The sequence below is a fragment of the Capra hircus genome (genome assembly GCF_001704415.2).
Source record: "Capra hircus breed San Clemente chromosome X unlocalized genomic scaffold, ASM170441v1, whole genome shotgun sequence".
NCBI lineage: Eukaryota > Metazoa > Chordata > Mammalia > Artiodactyla > Bovidae > Capra > Capra hircus.
The window spans coordinates 16,209,168-16,230,490 of NW_017189517.1; the positions used below are offsets into that span (position 1 = coordinate 16,209,168).

Sequence of the window (21,323 nt, forward strand, 5' to 3'; positions counted from 1 at the left end):
ATTATACTTCAATTAAAAAATAAGTAAATTTTAAAAAACATTTTCAGAAGCATGAGGCCCACTATGCTCAGAAATAGGTATAACATGGAGTGAAAAGGGAAAGTGGTGATAGAGCAGATATTTAATCTGGCCTGCCTGAAACATTTGTCCTATTTGCAAGGTTCAGAAAAGGAGTTCAGTCAGGGATCCACCTGTCTAAAAATATTTGAAATGTTCAAATCAAATGATAAACCATTAAATAAGTTGTATCTCCTTCCATGACAAGTGTACCTTCCTAATCACCTGAAAGGCCAGGATGGGATTTAGAATTCTCAGATTCCTCTAAGTTCTGCCCTGATGGTGTGGGAAGAGCTGCCCTCCTTCCCTTCCCCTACCCATGCCCTGGCTCCTAGGCCAGGCCACATCCCCTTCTGGGCCTACAACCCCTCCTTGGGCCTGGGAGCACCCACTCCAGCAGTGAGTGCAGTAAGCCCTCCCCAGTTCAGTTCAGTTCAGTTGCTCAGTCATGTCCGACTCTTTGCAACCCCATGAATCGCAGCACGCCAGGCCTTCCTGTCCATCACCAACTCCTGGAGTTCACTCAGACTCACGTCCATCGAGTCAGTGATGCCATCCAGCCATCTCATCCTCTGTCGTCCCCTTCTCCTCCTGCCCCCAATCCCTCCCAGCATCAGAGTGTTTTCCAATGAGTCAACTCTTCGCATGAGGTGGCCAAAGTACTGGAGTTTCAGCTTTAGCATCATTCCTTCCAAAGAAATCCCAGGGCTGATCTCCTTCAGAATGCACTGGTTGGATCTCCTTGCAGTCCAAGGGACTCTCAAGTCTTCTCCAGCACCACAGTTCAGAAGCATCAATTCTTCGGCGCTCAGCCTTCTTCATGGTCCAACTCTCACATCCGTACATGACCACAGGAAAACCATAGCCTTGACTAGACAGACCTTAGTCAGCAAAGCAATGTCTCTGCTTTTCAATATGCTATCTAGGTTGGTCACAACTTTTCTTCCAAGGAGTAAGCATCTTTTAATTTCATGGCCGCAGTCACCATCTGCAGTGATTTTGGAGCCCAAAAAAAAAAAGTCTGACACTGTTTCCACTGTTTCCCCATCTATTTCCCATGAAGTGATGGGACTGGATGCCATGATCTTCGTTTTCTGAATGTTGAGCTTTAAGCCAACTTTTTCACTCTCCTCTTTCATTTTCATCAAGAGGCTTTTTAGTTCCTCTTCACTTTATGCCATAAGAGTGGTGTCATCTGTATATCTGAGGTTATTGATATTTCTCCCAGCAATCTTGATTCCAGCTTGTGTTTCTTCCAGCCCAGCGTTTCTCATGATGTACTCTGCATAGAAGTTAAATAAGCAGGGTGACAATATACAGCCTTGACGTACTCCTTTTTCCTATTTGGAACCAGTCTGTTGTTCCATGTCCAGTTCTAACTGTTGCTTCCTGACCTGCATACAGATTGCTCAAGAGGCAGGTCAGGTGGTCTGGTATTCCCATCTCTTTCAGAATTTTCCACAGTATATTGTGATTCTCACAGTCACAGGCTTTGGCATAGTCAGGAAAGCAGAAATAAATGTTTTTCTGGAAGTCTCTTGCTTTTTCCATGATCCAGCTGATGTTGGCAATTTGATCTCTGGTTCCTCTGCCTTTTCTAAAACCAGCTTGAACATCAGGAAGTGGACAGTTCACATATTGCTGAAGCCTGGCTTGGACTATTTTGAGCATTACTTTACTAGCATGTGAGATGAGTGCAATTGTGTGGTAGTTTGAGCATTCTTTGGCATTGCCTTTTAGACCAGGACAGGTCTAAAAGGAGCACATGGGCCCTGGAAGCAGGCTAGGGACTGTTCAGGGCTGCCAGGTAACTGGAGCATGGGTAGCAGGGACACACCCCTTGTTCCCATGGGCTGGGCTCCTGGCCCTGGCGGTAGGGTTGTGGCTGGAAGAAGACCAAAGTGGCCTTCTAAAGCATAGAGCTCAAGAGAGAGATACCTCTTGCCTGGGCCTGGAAGCAATATTGTTTTAACAACTGCTGCTGCTAAGTCGCTTCAGTTGTGTCCGACTCTGTGTGACCCCAGAGACGGCAGCCCACCAGGCTCCCCCATCCCTGGGATTCTCCAGGCAAGAACACTGGAGTGTGTTGCCATTTCCTTCTCCAATGCATGAAAGTGAAAAGTGAAAGTGAAGTCGCTCAGTCATGTCTGACTCTTAGCGACCCCATGGACTGCAGCCCACCAGGCTCCTCCATCCATGGGATTTTCCAGGCAAGAGTACTGGTGTGGGGTGCCATTGCCTTCAACAACTAGCACCACAGAAATACTAGAAATCAGAACCAGTTTGAAGATCCTCAAATTGTACTAGTTGACCTGCCCTTTCAGTTGAAATAATGGTGACAGGGAGTGCTTTGCCTTCTGTCTCACCATGTGGTTCTAGCCATAAGGAATAATATAACACATTTTAAAATGTCAACACTGGCGACCAAAAAAAAAAAAATAGTGGTAGGGATCTTAAGTTTACTTCACTTTAATTGACATTAAATACCTACTAAGAGGAAAATTCATTGCCTAGGGCTTTGGGAAAGAAAGAGAAACAAAACCCTTAAAGGTCCCAGCCACTTAAAGGTTCACTGCAGGGGTTGGTTTTGATGGAATAGGTGGATGTAGTGAGTGTATTTGCATGTGCACATAGTTAGAATATAAGACATACCGCCACAGAACACGACAGTAGGTTATCAGTTATTTACAAGAAGGTCAGGAGCCAAGCCCGTGGGAACAAAGTATGCTCCAGCTAGACCATGTTTCAGATGGTCTAGGAAGGTCTAGGAAGCCTTCAGTAAATGCAGAAATGAGTCTGTCTAGTCTCAACCCCCCAGGCCCTTCCCCTTCTCTGATCCTCCACTCAGGTCATCTACAACTTTATCTTTTTATTACCTTAAACAGAGGTCAAAGATTAAGTCCATTTTCTCCCTTTTCTCTTTTTATTTTTACTTATTATGACATACTTCAGATCTGCACAAAATTATAAAGACTACTACTATAAACACTATTTACCCACCACTCAGTTTAAGAAATGTAAATTACAGATACAGTTGAAGCCCACTATGTATCCCTCCCCAATAGGATCGCTGTCCTTTTCTTTCCCCAAGAGGTAACCACCATCCTAAATGTGGTTTATCTTTCCACTGCATGCCTTTCTGTATGCTTGTGTATGCATACATCCTCACAAGCAACTCTGTATGTATCTACTATCCATTCCTGCTGAGTGAAGGTTCTCTTAGACTTCATATACCCGTATCATGTCTGTGACTTTCTGGAACCAGCTCTGTTCCTTGGATATTTTTCTGGTGCCATCCCCTATCCACAGCTTCTGTCTCAGCCCGTGTATCCTAATTTCCTCCCCAGTCCAGCCCCTACCGTCCTGTTTAATTTACCTCCAACAGCCCCAAGGCAGTGAACGAAGGCTGGTCCCACCATAGGTGGCTCTCAACCAGTGCTTCTCAAACCTTGGCTGCATCAGAATCCCCTGGAGGGCTTGTTAAAACACAGACTACTGGGCCCCACTCCCAGTTTCTGATTCACAGGTCTTGAGTGGAGCCTAAGAATTCGTGGGTGATGCTAACAATGCTATTTTAAGGACCAAACTTTGAGAACCAGTGCTCCAAATCAGTGTCTGGGCTCAGGCTCAGCAGCACCTTCTGGCCTCCAGGCAAGCTGGACCATCCATCAGGTTTCCTTCAAAAGCACCCAGCAGTACTATGAAATACACATATAACACAAGTCCTGTATAATTTTAAATGTTCTAGTAGCCACATTTAAAAAGTAAAACGAGGGCATCCCTGGCGGTCCAGTGGTTAAGAATCCACCTTGCAGTGTAGGGGACACAGGTTCAATCCCTGGTACAGGAAGATCCCACATGTTGAGGGGCAGCTAAGCCCATGTGCTGCAACTCTGAAGCCCATTTGCCCTAGAGCTCATGCTCCACAAGAGAAGCCACCCCAATGAGAACCTGTGCACCATAACTAGAGAAAGCCCAGAAAGTGTAGCAATGAATAAATTTTTGAAAAAGAAAAGAAACTGGAGAAAATAATTTTAATACTATATTTAATACTAGATTATCATTTCAACATGTAATTAGTTATTAATGAGACACCGTATTTTTTTACATTTGTAGCACATTTCAACTGAGATTAGCCCCATTTTGAATGCTCAGCAGCCACACATGGCTAGTGACTAGTACAGTAAACAAGTTCAGATCTAAAGCCTTGACCTCTATTTCTGTCTTTACAAAATTGTTTTAAATACAAATTTTTTTGGGGGCTGCAATAAAAGAATTTAAAACAGGCTTATCAAATGGTGGAATGTGATGCCTTCCAATGATGTAAAACGGCTTCTCATTTTTAAAGAGATTTAAATCAGGATTATTTTTATACATAAATCTATCTACTCTTCAGTTTACTACTTTAAAACTTAGTTTTAACTAGAACAAATGCTGTCAAATATATCTATAAAAGATAAAAGCCAATTAGATATTGGATTTCTTATTAGATGTTATTAGACAGTTGCTTTTTGGGTGATGGATTTTGGAATGAAATCAGTGTTAATAATATTCCCATGGGCTTCTGAAAAATCTAAAAATAGTGAACAATGGATCCTTTCTTCTTTCTCTGTCTTCTTTCTAGTCTTCCAAACTGCAGGAAGAAATGAGAGAAAATGAACAATTATACAGCATCAGTCAGCACCAGAAACTTTCTAAATCTAAGAAAACAGTCAGCCTTATGTATATCTGCTGCATCTGAGGGTTATATCTCAACAAGAGAAGAAAAACACATTTTCCTCTTGTAACCTTTACCCTGGATACTGGGTGCATGTACAACTCGATGGCTTCAATCATGTGATCCTACCAACCTTTTCTCCCTCTTGCCCAACACCATAAATGCTTTTTTTCCCCTTCCTTTGAAAGGCTAGTCTGGGACTTAAATCACTCTTTCTACCTTAAAAGCCTGTGCTCACTCCACAGATGATACTCCCTTACCCTCCCAGACCCTCGGTTTCCGTATCTACCATATAGATACCATATATCTACCATAAAGAAAGAGGCTGTTATTATGAAACACACCACTATGAAAATGAGGGGGAAAATGTTAACTCAGTGATAAACAACAGTCATACTATGACTGTTTCTTTTGACTGTCACATAAAATACACACATCTACAACCAAACAAATGTTTAAGTATTAATCACTAAATGTGGTCCTACTTGAAATTCTGAACTTTTTGCTATCTGTAAGTAGTTACATTCTAAAAGGTGTCTTCTCTTAGTGCAGGAGACTGCACTTCTGTGGTCAAGAAATGAAGGCCAAAGTAGTGCACAGCCCAGTTGCTGCTGCTTTTAGTCACTGTTTTCTAAAGAAATACTGGTCTTAGGTACTGATACATTTATAACTTGTTGGTAGTCTTACAGATAGAGGACAAAAGACCTCATATGAACAAATGAGAAGCCATGAAGTATATTTCACTTCATGCTCTTTATATTACTGGGTGCAGGAATGTTCTATAAACATTAGGTAAATTTGAGTTGTTGAACTAATTTTAAACAAACATTTGCTTAATTTACTCCGAGAATTAAAAAGCAAAAACAAAATTGGTAAATGCCTGGGAATAGCTGGGTTATTTTCAAAGCTATACACAGATACCTGGACTTTCTGGGCCTGTCCTTTGCTGGGTCCGGATCCTTTTCTGGTTCTTCTTGTTTTTTGTTATACTTCTTTTCTTTCCCCTCACTTTTGGTGGCCTGCGCCTCTTCTTTGGAGTTCTCATCCTGGCATTCAGCTGTTTCTTTAGAGAAGAATAAAAGACTTTGGGATCAGACATTCACAGAAAAAAAAAATCCCAACTCATAAAGGAATGGCAAGGTATCCAGTATTCTACCCTTAGGAGAAGCAGGAGGACAGAAGCAACTAAGAAAAGAGTAACTGGGGGCCTTCCTTCTGGTGGATACAATACTTCCATGGCCCTCACTTTGCTGCTGCTTGATCATTTTCACAATGAAATTATTTCTTCTTTTCTAGTAAATCTGTCAGCCTGTGCTACTGATTACTTCTGGTCAAGGATCAGAATCCTCTGGGTCTGATGGTCAGAACTTTCTCGCCAAAATATGTTTCACCTCAATAACAAATTCTGTGGGGAAGCTCATGAGTTCCTCAATCCCCTGAATATTTCATTTTGACCAAGTGCTCCTGTATGAGTTCATAATGTTTTGGGATCAACTTTCCAAGAATCTTGACATTTTTAAAAGCTATGAACCAAATATGAGGTATGCCATTTGCTTGTTCTCTCCCATGTCCTCTAAAGCTCCCTCTCGAACACCTGCCTCCACTGACCTTCACCTGTGGGCTCATAACTGGCACTGATCATCTCAGACCTCTTACCAGGGTTGGTAGAGGGCAGCTTATTTTCTCCCCAAACCAAATAAGTCGTTATGGAGTTGGGCTCCTACTGGGCCCCTCTGGCCTTCGATTCAAGGAGGCCCTGACTCCCAGCCTCCCCTCCTGAGGCACTCCACCCTCTGAGCCTGCCCCCTCTTCGGGATCCCCGGTCCCCAGACCCGGCCTGCAGCTGCCAGTGTCTCCATCCCCCCCAACTCCCGCCCCCACCCCGCCCCTCGAATGCTCACTCTCGGGGGCGGCCGGCTCCTGTGCCATCTCCCACAAGCTGGACTCAGACTCCTCGGTGGCCGTCTCCCATAAAGAGGCCTCCTCGGCTTCCTCGGCCTCCTCGGCTTCCTCAGCTTCCTCGGCCTCCTGGGCTTCCTCCGCCTGCTCCACCTCCTGGGCCGGGGCTTCCTCCACCTGCCCCTCCGCCTGCCCCTCCCCCGGTCCATCTGATGGCACCGGGACATCGGAGAACTCGGCCACGGTGGCTGAGCCGTGGTTGGACGAGCGCGGCCGGGTCTGGTGCCAGACCAGCACGTGGTCGTCATTTGGCCGCACTAGGACGTGGTTGTTGTGCAAACGGTTCAGCATCGAGTGCATCAGATTCAGGAACGTTAAGCGGAAGCCGGTCATGGGGAAGTGGCGTGAATCCACCACGCGGTTCACGCCCTCCGCCTGCTCCTCCTCCTCCTCCTCCTCAGCCGGCCCGATGTCCGACTCCTCCTCAGCGTTCCCGCCCTCCAGGGCCGCCTCCCTCTGGCCTCCTGAGGCCCCCACGACTCCACCCGCCTCAGCCTCAGGCATGGAGTCGCCCCTGCGAGGCTCGGAGCTGCGGTCCACACCGTCGCGGGCTCCGGCCTGCGCCTCCGCCACACCTGCTAGGCCTTCCTGCCCGCCAGGGGCCAGATTTCCATCCCCCGTGGTGGACATGGCAGTGGGCAGTTACCTCAGCCGGACTGGCGACGATGGCAATGGCGCAGGTGGTGGCACCCGAAGTGGCCGCCCTGAGAGGAGGCTGAGGGCAGTGAGATGGAACGAGGCAGTCACTGAAGGGACCACAGAGGAGGCCCAACGATCGGGAGGGTAGGCGGCCAACGGCGGAAGCGTCCCACGGAAGCCGGGCCTCAGGCAGCGGAGGCAGGCCACGGTCGAGGGGCGGGGCCGGAACAGTTGACTGTGACGTGTGCCCCCTCGTCACGAGCTTTGGCCTCATTTGCTGACAAACAAAGATTGACGTGCTCTGTGTCCAGTGAGCGGCCAAGGCCCTTGGTCGTCAAATTGCTTACGATTGCCTACTTGTTCTTTGACGCCTTAGGGTTCTAACGTGTTGAGGCCTTTTAGGCTTGTGTCCTTTATGTAATTGTGCAGGAAATTATTTATGAAGGCATCCTGGGCCATATGAACTGTGAGAAATTTCCCACCTGGGAATTTCCACCTGGTAATGGCTCATGTGAATAGAGACAGGGTCGTAAAAATGTTGTCTATCTCAGATGTTAGCAGTACTAAAAAGCTCCGAAGAAGAGAAAGAATTTGGACAATTTAACTTAGTTAAAAATAGTTGGAAAAGAGTAGACAAATTGAAATGAATGCAGTAAGAACTGAATGTTGAAGAAGTGTTGAAGGAGTTAGGAGCTAGAAGGTATATAATGAACCCAGACAAATTCACTTAAAGCTTTGAAGACTGAATAAAAAGAGAGAGGTTTCTTAAAGGATCAGGTCATCTCCTAAGAGCTGAGCATGACAGACATTAAAAGGGCCATCTTCCTAGGATGTTTCAGAGGCAGCAGTCCCAGACTTTTTATTGATCTCAAGATCCACTTAGTCCAGACCTCAAGTGTAATTTTGAAAATTATACAGAAATTAACTGCTTTTACAGTCATTCTGTAAAAAAGTTTTGTAGCACTAAAAATATTTTTTGAAAAAGACAGCAAATTATATCTGGATGTTACATTTAGGAAAAATACTAATAAGTCTCATGATTGTAAAGAGGGATTTTTTTTCCTTTCATTAATCTAACCGAATTTCAGTGTTTTTATTTTTCCTCTGTCTCACCTCAGGAATGGAGAATGGTGTTGCTGTAAATCATTGGTTTAAATTTGGAAGGCAATGTCGATAATCTCTAATCCAAAATTCTCATTATAAAGATAGCAAAAAAGAGGCAGAATCCCAATCTGAGATCTGAGTTGGTTTAACATTTGCTGCCCTAAGTGATCTTGGAACAGTTACTTATCATTTCCAGGCCTCAGTTTTATCACGTGTATAGGTGGCATTCAATCAAAATATGAGTTAGGTAGATGGAACAAGATGGAATTATATTTAGGATACTGAGCATTTGTTGAAAATGTTTTTTTAGTTTGATTTTGCCTTCTAAGTTGGTTACTGTTTCTAAGTATGTAGTTTTTCTTTTTTATATTGTAAAATCTAATAATATTTTCTGTTTTCTTGGTTTTAACATCATAAATTTGTAAATCTTTTCTCATCCAGAAATGAATTTTATACTTTCTTTTTGGAGATCTTCTGAATGTTTACATTTAACTCCTTAATTTGGAATCAGTAATGACTCACAGTGTTAAGATTAAAATCTCAGTTGATGGACATCTAGGTTGCTTCCATGTCCTGGCTATTATAAACAGTGCTGCGATGAACATGTACACGTGTCTCTTTCAATTCTGGTTTCCTCGGTGTGTATGCCCAGCAGTGGGATTGCTGGGTCATAAGGCAGTTCTATTTCCAGTTTTTAAAGGAATCTCCACACTGTTCTCCATAGTGGCTGTACTAGTTTGCATTCCCACCAACAGTGTAAGAGGGTTCCCTTTTCTCCACAGTCCATCAGCAGATGAATAGATAAGAAAGCTGTGGTACATATACACGATGGAGTATTACTCAGCCATTAAAAACAATACATTTGAATCAGTTCTAATGAGGTGGATGAAACTGGAGCCAATTATACAGAGTGAAGTAAGCCAGAAAGAAAAACACCAATACAGTATACTAACGCATATATATGGAATTTCAGTTCAGTTCAGTCACTCAGTTGTGTCCGACTCTTTGCAACCCCATGAATCGCAGCACGCCAGCCCTCCCTGTCCATCACCAACTCCCGGAGTTCACTCAGACTCACGTCCATCGAGTCAGTGATGCCATCCAGCCATCTCATCCTCTGTCGTCCCCTTCTCCTCCTGCCCCCAATCCCTCCCAGCATCAGAGATTTTTCCAATGAGTCAACTCTTTGCATGAGGTGGCCAAAGTACTGGAGTTTCAGCTTCAGCATCATTCCTTCCAAAGAAATCCCAGGGCTGATCTCCTTCAGAATGCACTGGTTGGATCTCCTCGCAGTCCAAGGGACTCTCAAGAGTCTTCTCCAACACTACAGTTCCAAAGCATCAATTCTTCGGTACTCAGCCTTCTTCGCAGTCCAACTCTCACATCTATACATAACCACTGGAAAAACCACAGCCTTGACTAGATGGACCTTAGTTGGGAAAGTTATGTCTCTGCTTTTGAATATGCTATCTAGGTTGGTCATAACTTTTCTTCCAAGGAGTAAGCGTCTTTTAATTTCATGGCTGCAGTCACCATCTGCAGTGATTTTGGAGCCCCCCCAAAATAAAGTCTGACACTGTTTCCACTGTTTCCCCATCTATTTCCCATGGAGTGATGGAACCGGATGCCATGATTTTCGTTTTCTGGATGTTGAGCTTTTTTTTTTTTTTTTTTTTGGATGTTGAGCTTTAAGCCAACTTTTTCACTCTCCTCTTTCATTTTCATCAAGAGGCTTTTTAGTTCCTCATCACTTGCTGCCATAAGAGTGGTGTCATCTGCATATCTGAGGTTATTGATATTTCTCTCAGCAATCTTGATTCCAGCTTGTGTTTCTTCCAGTCCAGTGTTTCTCATGATGTATTCTGCATATAAGTTAAATAAGCAGCGTGACAGTATATAGCCTTGATGTACTCCTTTTCCTATTTGGAACCAGTCTGTTGTTCCATGTCCAGTTCTAACTGTTGCTTCCTGACCTGCATATAGATTTCTCAAGAGGCAGGTCAGGTGGTCTGGTATTCCGATCTCTCTCAGAATTTTCCACAGTTTATTGTGATCCACACAAAGGCTTTGGCATAGAAAGATGGTAATGATAACCCTGTATGCGAGACAGCAAAAGAGACACAGATGTATAGAACAGTCTTTTGGACTCTGTGGGAGAGGGCGAGGGTGGGATGATTTGGGAGAATGGCATTAGAACATGTATAATATCATATAAGAAACGAATTGCCAGTCTAGGTTCGATGCAGGATACAGGATGCTTGGGACTGGTGCACTGGGATGACCCAGAGGGATGGTACAGGGAGGGAGGAGGGGGGGGTTCAGGATGAGGAACACATGTACACCAGTGATGGACTCATGTTGATGTATGGCAAAACCAATACAATATTGTAAAGTAATTAACCTCCAATTAAAATAAATAAATTTAAATTAAAAAAATAAAATCTCAGTTGATTTTTAAACAGCTCACTTATAATACCATTTGTTATGCATTAATTCCCCTCTGTAAGGATGTATGGGCTTCTGGGGTCGTGCTAGTGGTAAAGAACCTGCCTGCCAATGCAGGAGATGTAAGAGACTCGGATTTGATCCCTGGGTTGGGAAGATTCTGTGGAGGAGGGCATGGCAATCCATTCCAGTGTTCTTGCCTGGAGAATTCTATGGACAGAGGAACCTGGGGGGCTATAGTCCATAGGGTAACACAGAGTCAGATGCAACTGAAGCAACTTAGCATGCACACACACAAGGATGTGTGGCCAAGTCCCCTTTAGCATTTTCTATAAAGACAGAAGAGATGCAAGAGAAACACACATTCTCTTAGAGTTTCAGGGCTGGAGAGGCCTTTACATATGGAATCTAAGACCATTCTTTTTTAAATGGGGAAACTAAGGTTTAGAGCTACTAACTGGCTTCCCCAAAGTCATGCCAGTTAGTAGAAGAGCCAGGACTAGGACCAATCTCATGATCTGTAATCTGGAATTGAAACATACCTCACATATCAGCTTTGGCCATCTTCTTTCCTATTGGACTTGTCGTAGAACAGTGTCATAGAACATCAACATCAGACATGGTCACTCTGAGACCATATTGAAAGGAGACAAGACAGGACCAAAAACAAGGTCATACATTACTAAACATCCCCGTCTCTTGGCTAAAATGAATGTCTACAACTTCTTTACCAATTACATCTTTATCCTGGTTCTAGTCTCCTCTCCCTACACCTAAGATTTACTCAAATACCAATCAGAGAATTGCCTCAGCTACCCAAAGACATCTAATATAGAGCAAACCTCTGTTACCTTGAAGGAAAGACTTCCCCAAATAACTCAATCAAACCCCAGCCTCTGTGAAAGTGAAATCTCTTAGTTGTGTCCAACTCTTTAAGACCCCATGGACTGTAGCCTACCAGGCTCCTCTGTCCATGGGATTTTCCAGGCAGTAGTACTGGAGTGGATTGCCATTTCCTTCTCCAGGGGATATTCCCCACCCAGGGATCGAACCCGGGTCTCCCACATTGTAGGCAGACGCTTTGCCATCTGAGCCAGAGGACCCCCAGGCTCTGTAACAGGTTCTTTCTGATACTTGTTAAGACATCACATGGTTCCCCCATGATGTGTGTTCTCCCTTACTGCAATGAATAGTAAACTGAACTCACTCAGCTACAGGCATGTTTTTGTGATCTTTGGCTGGAGGACTCTGATGGTGTACAACATTTCCATCTTTACACTGTAATGCATGAACTCAAACAAGTGAGTCAAAAGGCATTGAAAGTTTTTTCTCAGAAAAGGCTTCTCAGAGGAGGGAGGTGTTGGACCCAAAACATGGGCAACAGGCCCAAACTAAGGACAATAAAGACAGGATGTTGTCTCTATGTGGCCCTTGTTAAAATGCGCTTGTAAACCCCAGTGGGTCCCTGGCTGTAAAAAAGCCTGTGGCCTTCTCTGGTGGCTCAGATGGTAAAGTATCTGTCTGCAGTGCGGGAGACCCGGGTTCGATCCCTGGGTTGGGAAGATCCCCTGGAGAAGGGAATGGCAACCCACTTCAGTACTCTTGCCTTGAAAATCCCATGGAAAGAGGAGCCTGGTAGGCTACAGCCCATGGGGTTGCAAAGAGTCGGACATGACTTCACTTTCACTTTAGGAATAGGAAGGTCCATCTAGTTAAAGCTATGGTTTTCCCAATAGTCATGTATAGATGTGAGAGTTGGACCATAAGGAAAGCTGAGCACCAAAGAATTGATGCTTTTGAACCTTGGTATTGGAGAAGACTCTGGAGAGTCCCTTGGACTGCAAGGAGATCAAACCAGTCAATCCTAAAGGAAATCAGTCCTGAATATTCATTGGAAGGACTGATGTTGAAGCTGAAACTCCAATACTTTGGCCACTTGATGTGAAGAACTGACTCATTTGAAAAGACCCTGATGCTGGGAAAGATTGAAGGCAGGAGGAGACGGGGACAACAGAGGATGAGATGGTTGGATGGCATCACCGACTCAATAGACATGAGTTTGAGTAAATTCCAGGAGTTGGTGATGGACAGGGAGGCCTGGTGTGCTGCAGTCCATGGGGTCGCAAAAAGTCAGACACAAGTGAAAGGCTGAACTGAACTGAGGGGTAGGAAAAGGAGGCAGATGTTTCTGGCCAGAGGGCAGACCTTGGTGATGTGATGAAGGTTCTGGGGTGAGGGAGGTGCTTAATTAGGGCACTCCTGTTTCCTATCCCATGCTGTGACAGGACTGCCTCCACTCTTCTTTAGCAGAGAAGCACATACTCCCAGGTAGACGGGTTTTTTTTTTTTCCCCTCTATAGAAGTTGTGACCCCATGAACTGTAGCCCACCAGGCTCCTCTGTCTATGGGATTTTCGAGGAAAGGCTACTGGAGTGGGTTGCCATTCCCTTCTCCAGGGGATCTTCCTGACCCAGGGATCAAATCCGGGTCTCCTATTTTTTACCATCTGAGCCACCGGGGAAGTCGCCTCACCCATGAAACCAGCGTATTAATGCTTTCTTTATTTCCTCCCATCTCTGTACATTCTTTTTTCAGAACTTTTAATAAGACCATCACTACTCACTTTAGAGGAGCTAACATGTTACCAAACAAAGCAAACAAAACAAGATAAATCATACAAGTGTCTTTTCAGGTCATGAAAAACTAGTTTGTCCACTTGAAGCTATAGGACAAATACTCCAGACCCTAGTCATTTAAGCATTCACTGAGTACATGTAAGCACCTACTATATACCTGGAATTATATTAGGACTTGGAGACTCAGGTGGTATCTAAGACCCATGGCTTGTTCTGGTTTATGATCTAAAGGGTTAGACAGACATTTGGGCAATAACGACTCACTCTGTCAAGTGCTATAACAAGGATGAGCACAAAGTGTTAAGGAAGCATGGGAGAGTGGATGATTAGCTATGGCCAGTAGATGAAGGGGGTGGGCTGGTGCCTGGGAAAGTGCTCAAGAGGGGGCATTTCAGGGGGTCCTGAAGCTAGGAGTTCAAGTGGCAGTAAAAAGGCAGGGGGCAAGGAGGTAACTATAGGTAAAGGAGGCAGCATGAACAGTGGCAGAGATGTGTTGGTGTGTACCTAGCCAGGGAGTAAAATGGCAGGAGTGTAGAGCAGAGTGGCAGATGGGCCTTTAAAGTAGATAGGGCCATGAAAGCTCCAGTGAAGAGTTTGCCCTTTGCCCTGAAAAGGAGGTTGGCTTCCAAAGCAAAAAACCATTGAGATGATGGTAGAGTTAGCAGAAGAGTTTTGGTGCGTTTAGGAATGAGTTGAGTCAAGAAAAGTTCTGCTAAGGCCCTCCAAGGTCTTTCTGGCAAGTTTTAGGGTCCCATGCTTTTCTTCTTTATAAAAATAATACCTATTCTTTGTACAGCAGATTAATAAAACACATAAAGAGGAAATCAAAAATTCACACATATCTTGCCCATACAAATGAACAAGATAATAATAGAAATATAAGCAAAAGACGTGTAGATAAATCATAGATAAATGCAAATGGTTTTTAAACATATGGACAAATGGCTTTTGAACATATGGACATATGCTCAAACAATTCAAATTAAAATTATATTGAGGTAATGATAATCATTAGCATTTATTAAGTACTTATAGGTTGGGCACTATTTTAAACACATAGATTATTTTATTTACTCCTTGCAAACAACCTTATGATGTGAGTGCTGTTATTATCCATCTTTTGCAAATAAGGAAACCAAAACACAGAGATGTTTAGCAACATTCTCAAGGATACACAGCCAGTAAGGAACAGAGCCTGGATTAAGAAAATAAAAATCACCCTTAATGTTAACTATCTAGAAATGATCACTTTGCTATTTAGTAAATAGTTCAGTTTCATTTTTCTGAGTTGTCAAGAAACTATGATTGTTAATTCTTCTCTTTGATTATAGAATCCCAGTCTCCAACCCTTAAATAATAGGAAGAAGTTGGCTGTTGATTGCAAACAGATATTCTTGATCATGTTAAGTTTTCTGTCCCTTTGTTGTTAAAAGCTGTGTGGCTTAGGGTAAACTTTCCGTATGGTCCTTAGTTTCATCTTAACAAAGAGAATAATTACCACCCCACAGGGTTTTTGTGAATATTTAACATGATAATATACAGTGAGCATTAACAGAATTAAGGGTTATTAGTGAGGTTTGTCTGGGTCTCCTCTTCTTCTAAGCATGCCCTTTTTATTCAGAGGAAGCAGAATTTTAATTTGGCCCTCTTGTCCACCCTCAATCAGTAAATGCTTGCCTTCTGACAGAAGAAATGCCCCTCCCCCACTTTTATGTTCTTAGTAATTTTCATGGGAATCTTCCTCCCAAATTTTCCTATAGCTGCCTCCTCCTTGGAATTCAGGTTTTTTTTAATATTTTAAAATTTATTTATTTTAATTGGAGGCTAATACTTTACAATATTGTATTGGTTTTGCCATACATCAACATGAATCCACCATGGGTGTGAAATTCAGGTTTTAGTCAAAGAACACTCACAGGGGATCGTCGCTGACTACAACTTGTCGCCGAAAGCAAGACATTCCTATGTGTGCTGCTGGGTCTGTCGTCCCAGATAAAAACTAGTAGCAAGTTTAAAGAAAAAGTGAAAAACAAAGAAGACGTGGTTCTAGCCTCCAAGGAGCTCATGAGTTCATAGAGAAGCAGTCAGGTAGACAGATGATCATGGTCTAACTGCAGTGACAGAAAGGAACAAGATCCTAACAGGACTGCACAAGAAACATGCCTGACTTAGAGACCCGGACAGCTTGTTCCTGATGACTTGTTGAACTGAGTCTTCAGGGGCCAATAGTTCACCTGGTTCGGTGAAAGGGGGTGGAAATTTGTATTTGCATAGATATGACAAGCTCCCTTGTCAGAGTGAATGCTAATAAGCAGTGCCAATTAAGAAACGGAGAGTAACTCAGATGTTGTAAAGCAGAATGGTTGAAACTTGATACCAATAAGAACACAGACTATATTGGCCAGAACACAATTCTATCTTTCATCACGACTTTTTGATCCTCAAGAAACAGAATTTTTCCACTAGGAAACATAGTAGCATGATATCTGAAATGAGAAGGTTCTGCTTAGGGATTAAACTACCCCATCATTTTATGATGAAGAAACTGAGGTGCTGAGAGAGAGACTAATACATATAGCAGCCACACAAGCAGTGAGTGAAAGAGAAGAGATTTAAACCCAGATCTGATTCCAGTGTCCAGCTTCTTTGTGCCACACCACCCAAGACTACACCAATACAGGGACAAACAGATATCTACATATGGACTCCCTTGAAAAGGCCACCTGCCTTCTCACCCCCATCCCACTTCCCACCCAACTACCTGGAATTATTAGTGTTTAGGTTAAGAGTCCATTCGTAAGAAAACATACTATACCAGAAAGATGACATTTGAAGTCAATATTAAGTCTCATCTTTTTTCCCTTGTATTTGGAGTCCTCTTTTTTCTCATCATTCAAAAACACTTATTGAACACCTGCATACAGGGCACTGTGCTGAATGATATACACACTAATTAGCTTAAACTGGGGCCCTGCCCTCAAGTTCTTTGAGTCTAATTGGGACGACAGGACATGTGCCTAGTTTGGGTAAATAATCAGTAGTCTGAGGAAAGGATGAGAGGTAGAAACCATGTAGAAATTTACAAGTGGGAGTGATCACCAGACAAGCAAAGTAGAATACAGGCTTCCTGAGGGCAAGGTGCTTTATGTTGTTCATTACCATATCCCCAGCACCTAAAACAGTTTGGAACCTAGTAAGTGCTCAATATTTGTTGAATTAAATAAATAGCTTCTTGACATTTTTCGGGGGCGGGGAGGGTAGTCCTGGTATTTATCACTTGGAGAATAATTCCCAGTCCTCGGTGCACTGCGTACTGTGGCTTTTGCTTATGGTACACCACACAAACTCCCCAGGGAGATGTGTAGTAATGAATGCACAGCCTATGGCTTAAACCTTTGCAAAATCCTTGCAAAGCTGTGCTCTCTGCCACTCCATACCATGGATGCATGTTTCCCAGGGGTGAAGGCTAATGTGGAGCCAGGGCTTTTTGTTTATTTGTTCCTTATGACCTCAAGCTCTTTTCAGCAAAAGGCACAGCCCTTTGACAGCAATGCAGTTCTGGGAGACACGACTCCATTATGTGCTGGCTCATCTAACAAGACAGAACGCAGATTCTGATTTAAAAGCAAGCTCCTTTAATGAGTTTTGGTTAGGCTTAAAGGATAAATAGTTGTGATTACTGTCAGTCAGCATACGTTGTAAATCTCTGTCTTAGATGCTTATATTCCATTAAGGGGGACTCAAATGGGCATCACAGTACAATTCCCTTTAAAAAGTGGAATCTGGACCAAAAAAGCAGCTTCAAAAACAGTCATTTGTGCATCCCCAAATGGTCAAGTTCTTGGTCTTCCAGGGTTTTGTACTGGGTTATGAGTTTTTCACTTATTTTTTATCATTGTACAAATTCTTATTACTGTTGGCTGCCAGAGCTTGGGAAGAGATAGCTAATTAGAACATATCAGAACAGTGAAGGGAAACCAAGTATTCACATAAAAAATGAGAAGTTAAAGCCATCCCACTCTCACTGTGGCTTACACTAACCTCGTGGTACCGCAGTGCTGTGCCAGCACGTAATTTCAAGTCAAAGATTTATATTAACACGAGTGGAGACAGATCTGATTTTGTAGTGCAAAACGCTAACCGTGTGCACTCTGATTTCTTCCCAAAACTCACAAAGCCGAAATCCCTTTCAGCTCTCCAGGCGCACCTCCTAAGAAATTAGAACATCACGTACCATCACACAGATATGGTGCTGAACATCCTACCAACTGTCATCCTCTCACCTCTCAAGGGGTGTAGTTCAGAAGGCACTTGGTTTATGGCAGAGTAGAAGGAAAACATAAAAGGAGGAACACGCCAAGCATAGCCATATACTCTAAAACCACAATTCTGATTAGGAAACTTTCCTGGATTAAAGCAAGAATAAATACCGCCTTGTAGAGCTTTACATGTTTTTTTTTTTCAAAGCAGTTTTGCAGAGCATCTTCTTCGATCCTCTGAGGTTGGTAGCGTTCATAGTGTTTTCTCCATTACATAGATGAGAAACAGACATAAGAAGGTTAAGTAACTCGCCTGAGATCACATAGGTAAAAGCGCTGAAATCTCCTTGTTTCCAAAAGAGCTATGCCCACCCTATGTCTAGAAGGACACATTTGGACAGCAGCCATGGAAGTCTTGCTATACCATCTTAACTATGTCCCGCCCCAGTCAGCTCCCCTGCTTTTGGAAAGATATGGCAAATAACCTTTACTTTAGGCTTGGGCATTTCTCTTTCCCCCTTTATCACTCTGTTTCCTGAAAGAACAATTAAGATCCATCTGGGACTAATTATAGTGATTCTTGAATTTGAACCTGCAGCCATTACCCAATTGAGGTCACTTATTTTAAATTAACTTGCCTGGTCAGAACACAGGTTTGGTTATCTTCAGAGCCCAGTGCAGATAGGCACGAGCTCACTCAGACTTTTAATTAACCAGCTAAATAACCTGCACTGTGACAAACTGCCTATGATGTGATGGAGTCGTTCATTTGCATTCAGACAAGGATCAACATGCATTGTCAGAGCTTCAGGGACTGAGTCCTAGAAACCTTCACACAGTCTCTTGTTCAAGGCTGTGAGCCTCTTGCCTTTGGTTCCTTCTAATTAGTTTTCCTGTGCTTTTGTTCAGATTATCCAACATTCATCACAAGTGCAGCCTGTGATTAAACAATGACAACTCGTGTCATATGCTGATAGGGAATTGAAAATTGGAGTCATAATCGTACGAACCAAGCCCACGGCTTTAAGAAATAATTAGGGGAAACCAAAGGAAAATTCCCAGGGTGCCCCACAATAAAGGAGAATTTCCAAAGATTCAGGCTAAAACTGCTCCTCACTTAGGTAATAATACATAATAACAGGAGGTGCTCAGTCTTTATTGAATTGAATCCATAGCGGGAGCTGATCATTCCACAGAAACCATGATAGCTCTTATGATTAGCAATTATTATTATGGCTGCTCACACTTAGCGACTGGGCTTGGAGTCAGACACATCTGATTTCTACTCCAGGCTTCACCATTTTCTGCCTATGAGGCCTCAGGCAAATCAGCCAACAGTTCTTTGTGCTTCAGTTTCCTAACATGGAAGATGGAATTAATAATAGTGCCTAACTTGCAAGGTTGTGGTGGGGATTTGATGAAATAAAACATGTTAAAAAAATCACTCTCCACAGTGCCTTGTACAGAGTAAGTGCCCAATAAATGTTAGTTGATGTTTGTCTTGTGTCCTGTTCTACCAGACCTTGTCCAGGGCATCTTCCCACCTGGGATCCTCCTTCCCTTCTCTCTGCCAAAAACAATTCCCCGCATCATTCAACATCTAGTCTAAAAGATATCTTCCTCCCCAGGGGGAAAGTCTTCCAGCATCTGAACTTGGTCAATGCCCATCCCCTTTACTTTTCTAGATTTTGTATTATTTTAAATGGCACCTTCGATCGACTGCTTCATGGGCAATGTGGACTTTTCTCCAGGGTGTACTTAAGCCTTCCATGTTAGAAACATTAAGTACCACATTGGTGCCATACAATGGGGGTACAAGTTGAGTAAAGAGAGAGGGGTGGGGGCTTTCTGGTGGTCCAGCGGTCAAAACTCCATGCTTCCAATGCAGGGGGCCTGGATTTGATCCCTGTCCTGTCGGGAAAGTATGATCCCACATGCTACACGGTGTGGCCAAAAAATAAATTAAATTACTTTACAAAAAAAAAAAAAAAACAGAGACAGAGGCATAAAGGGAAGTAATATTGCTTTAGCCCCCTTATATCTTGAGCCCTCTGCTGGGAATTCTGCATTTATGCCTTACAATAACCATAATGCAATAGGTGTCATTATGAGCCCTACTTCACATATGTGGGAAGTGAGGCTCAGTGAGGGAAATGACTTGTCCAAGGTCACTCGGCTACAATGAGGAGAAACTGGTGTTCTAGGTCAGTCTGACTCCATAGGCCGCTCCCACCACCATCACACTTCACTGCCTACCTCATCATTTTTATCAATTGCAGTGATGCAAATGAGAGCAATATGTAGATAACAGAGAGCAACATATGTGACATCAGGTCACTGCAGTTACAGCAGATGCTGCCGGTGCCCCCCTTTGTTGGGCACTTGCCTTTTTCATACATGCCAACAGCACCCTATTGTCAGCACGTGCTGTTCTCACTTGAAGTCAGATAAATCAGACGTGTTGGGAAGGAATTAATCCTCCTGACAGAAGCTACCAGCCAGTGGTGAATGGGAACTGAAAGACACGGACTTCAACTTCCTGGCCCTTCAGATGGGTGAGCAGCAGAGCACTCCCAGAGGTACTCAGACCCCCCTGTCCATCCGTGCACCTGTGCTGGCTTCTTTCCCTTACTCCCCTACCAGTGCATCCTGGAATCACTCCCCAGTGAAACCACTGGTCCTCTAATCTCTGTCTCAGGGTCTACCCAGAAATCCCCCCTTTGGCACCTTTCCCAGGCGTCTGCGCAGGTGTCCTCAGGCTGGCCCCTGCCTGCCCAGGGCTTCCCAGGGCAGTTCTCCAAGGGTGCACCCCATAAGTTCAATACTCCTTTTCAGGAGACTCAGTCATGGACGATCCTGCTTTTAGTTTTTCAAAGTGCATTTATTATCATACGGATAGCTAGTTCTTTAAGTTCAGTGCACATCACAGTCAACTGTGTGTTAAAACGCAGACTCCAGGGTGCTAAACCAGACTCTGTGAATCAGACTCTCTGAAGAGTGGTGCCCGGGTGCTTGCATCTTCACAGACACCCCAGGTGATCCATGCCGCCCCAAGGTTGAACCTCCAAGGAAGGTGGATCGTGTTCCTTAGTGTTCTCTCTACCGCCACAGCTTCTGTGGATTCAAGTGAGAAAGCCTGGAATAGCCATGCCTCCTTGCTCCTGAAATGAAGTGTAGATTGGCCAAGTCCAGTTGTTACTGTCAGAGTGGGGCAATCCAAGACCCCTAAGTAATTGTGTAGACATCCATCTTACTGACTGTGCCGAATTTCTGCTCTCACCCTTCTCACGGTCCCTCCACCCCCATTCTCTTCTGTGGCAGAAACACTGTGACGCCTACGCATGAAAATTTAGGTGATGGCCTGCGCTTCTTTGTCTGTGGGCAGAACCATCCCCTGCCTCCCCACACACATCTTCTTCCAAGACATGCTTTCTGTGTGGTTTGAATTCATGGTCCTGATCAATGTTGGAGGCAGGACAGTGGCAGGTGGCAGTGTGAATTACCTTG

The 21,323-nt window shown here is 43.8% G+C and overlaps 2 protein-coding genes across 2 annotated transcripts in view; one reads left to right on the plus strand and one right to left on the minus strand.

Annotated features, from left to right (window-relative positions):
* The window catches only part of GRIA3 (glutamate ionotropic receptor AMPA type subunit 3), a 301,196-nt gene that overhangs the window by 224,397 nt on the left and 55,476 nt on the right, over window positions 1-21,323 (plus strand). The gene's annotated exons all lie outside the window — the stretch shown is intronic.
* LOC108634467 (cancer/testis antigen 47B-like) lies at window positions 4,087-7,546 on the minus strand. The gene is made up of 3 exons (XM_018044260.1): window positions 6,676-7,546; window positions 5,696-5,837; window positions 4,087-4,690 (listed from the first exon to the last, which is right to left on the minus strand). Exons 1-3 carry the CDS (start codon window positions 7,361-7,363, stop codon window positions 4,678-4,680), a joined length of 843 nt encoding a protein of 280 aa, XP_017899749.1. The 5' UTR covers window positions 7,364-7,546; the 3' UTR covers window positions 4,087-4,677.

Excerpts from the sequence above, each read along its gene's own strand:
- LOC108634467 (XM_018044260.1), bottom strand. The coding sequence starts at position 7,363 with ATGTCCACCACGGGGGATGGAAATCTGGCCCCTGGCGGGCAGGAAGGC. Across the intron at positions 5,838-6,675 it reads GGAGCCGGCCGCCCCCGAGA|AAACAGCTGAATGCCAGGAT; the intron begins GTGAGCATTCGA and ends TCTTCTCTAAAG.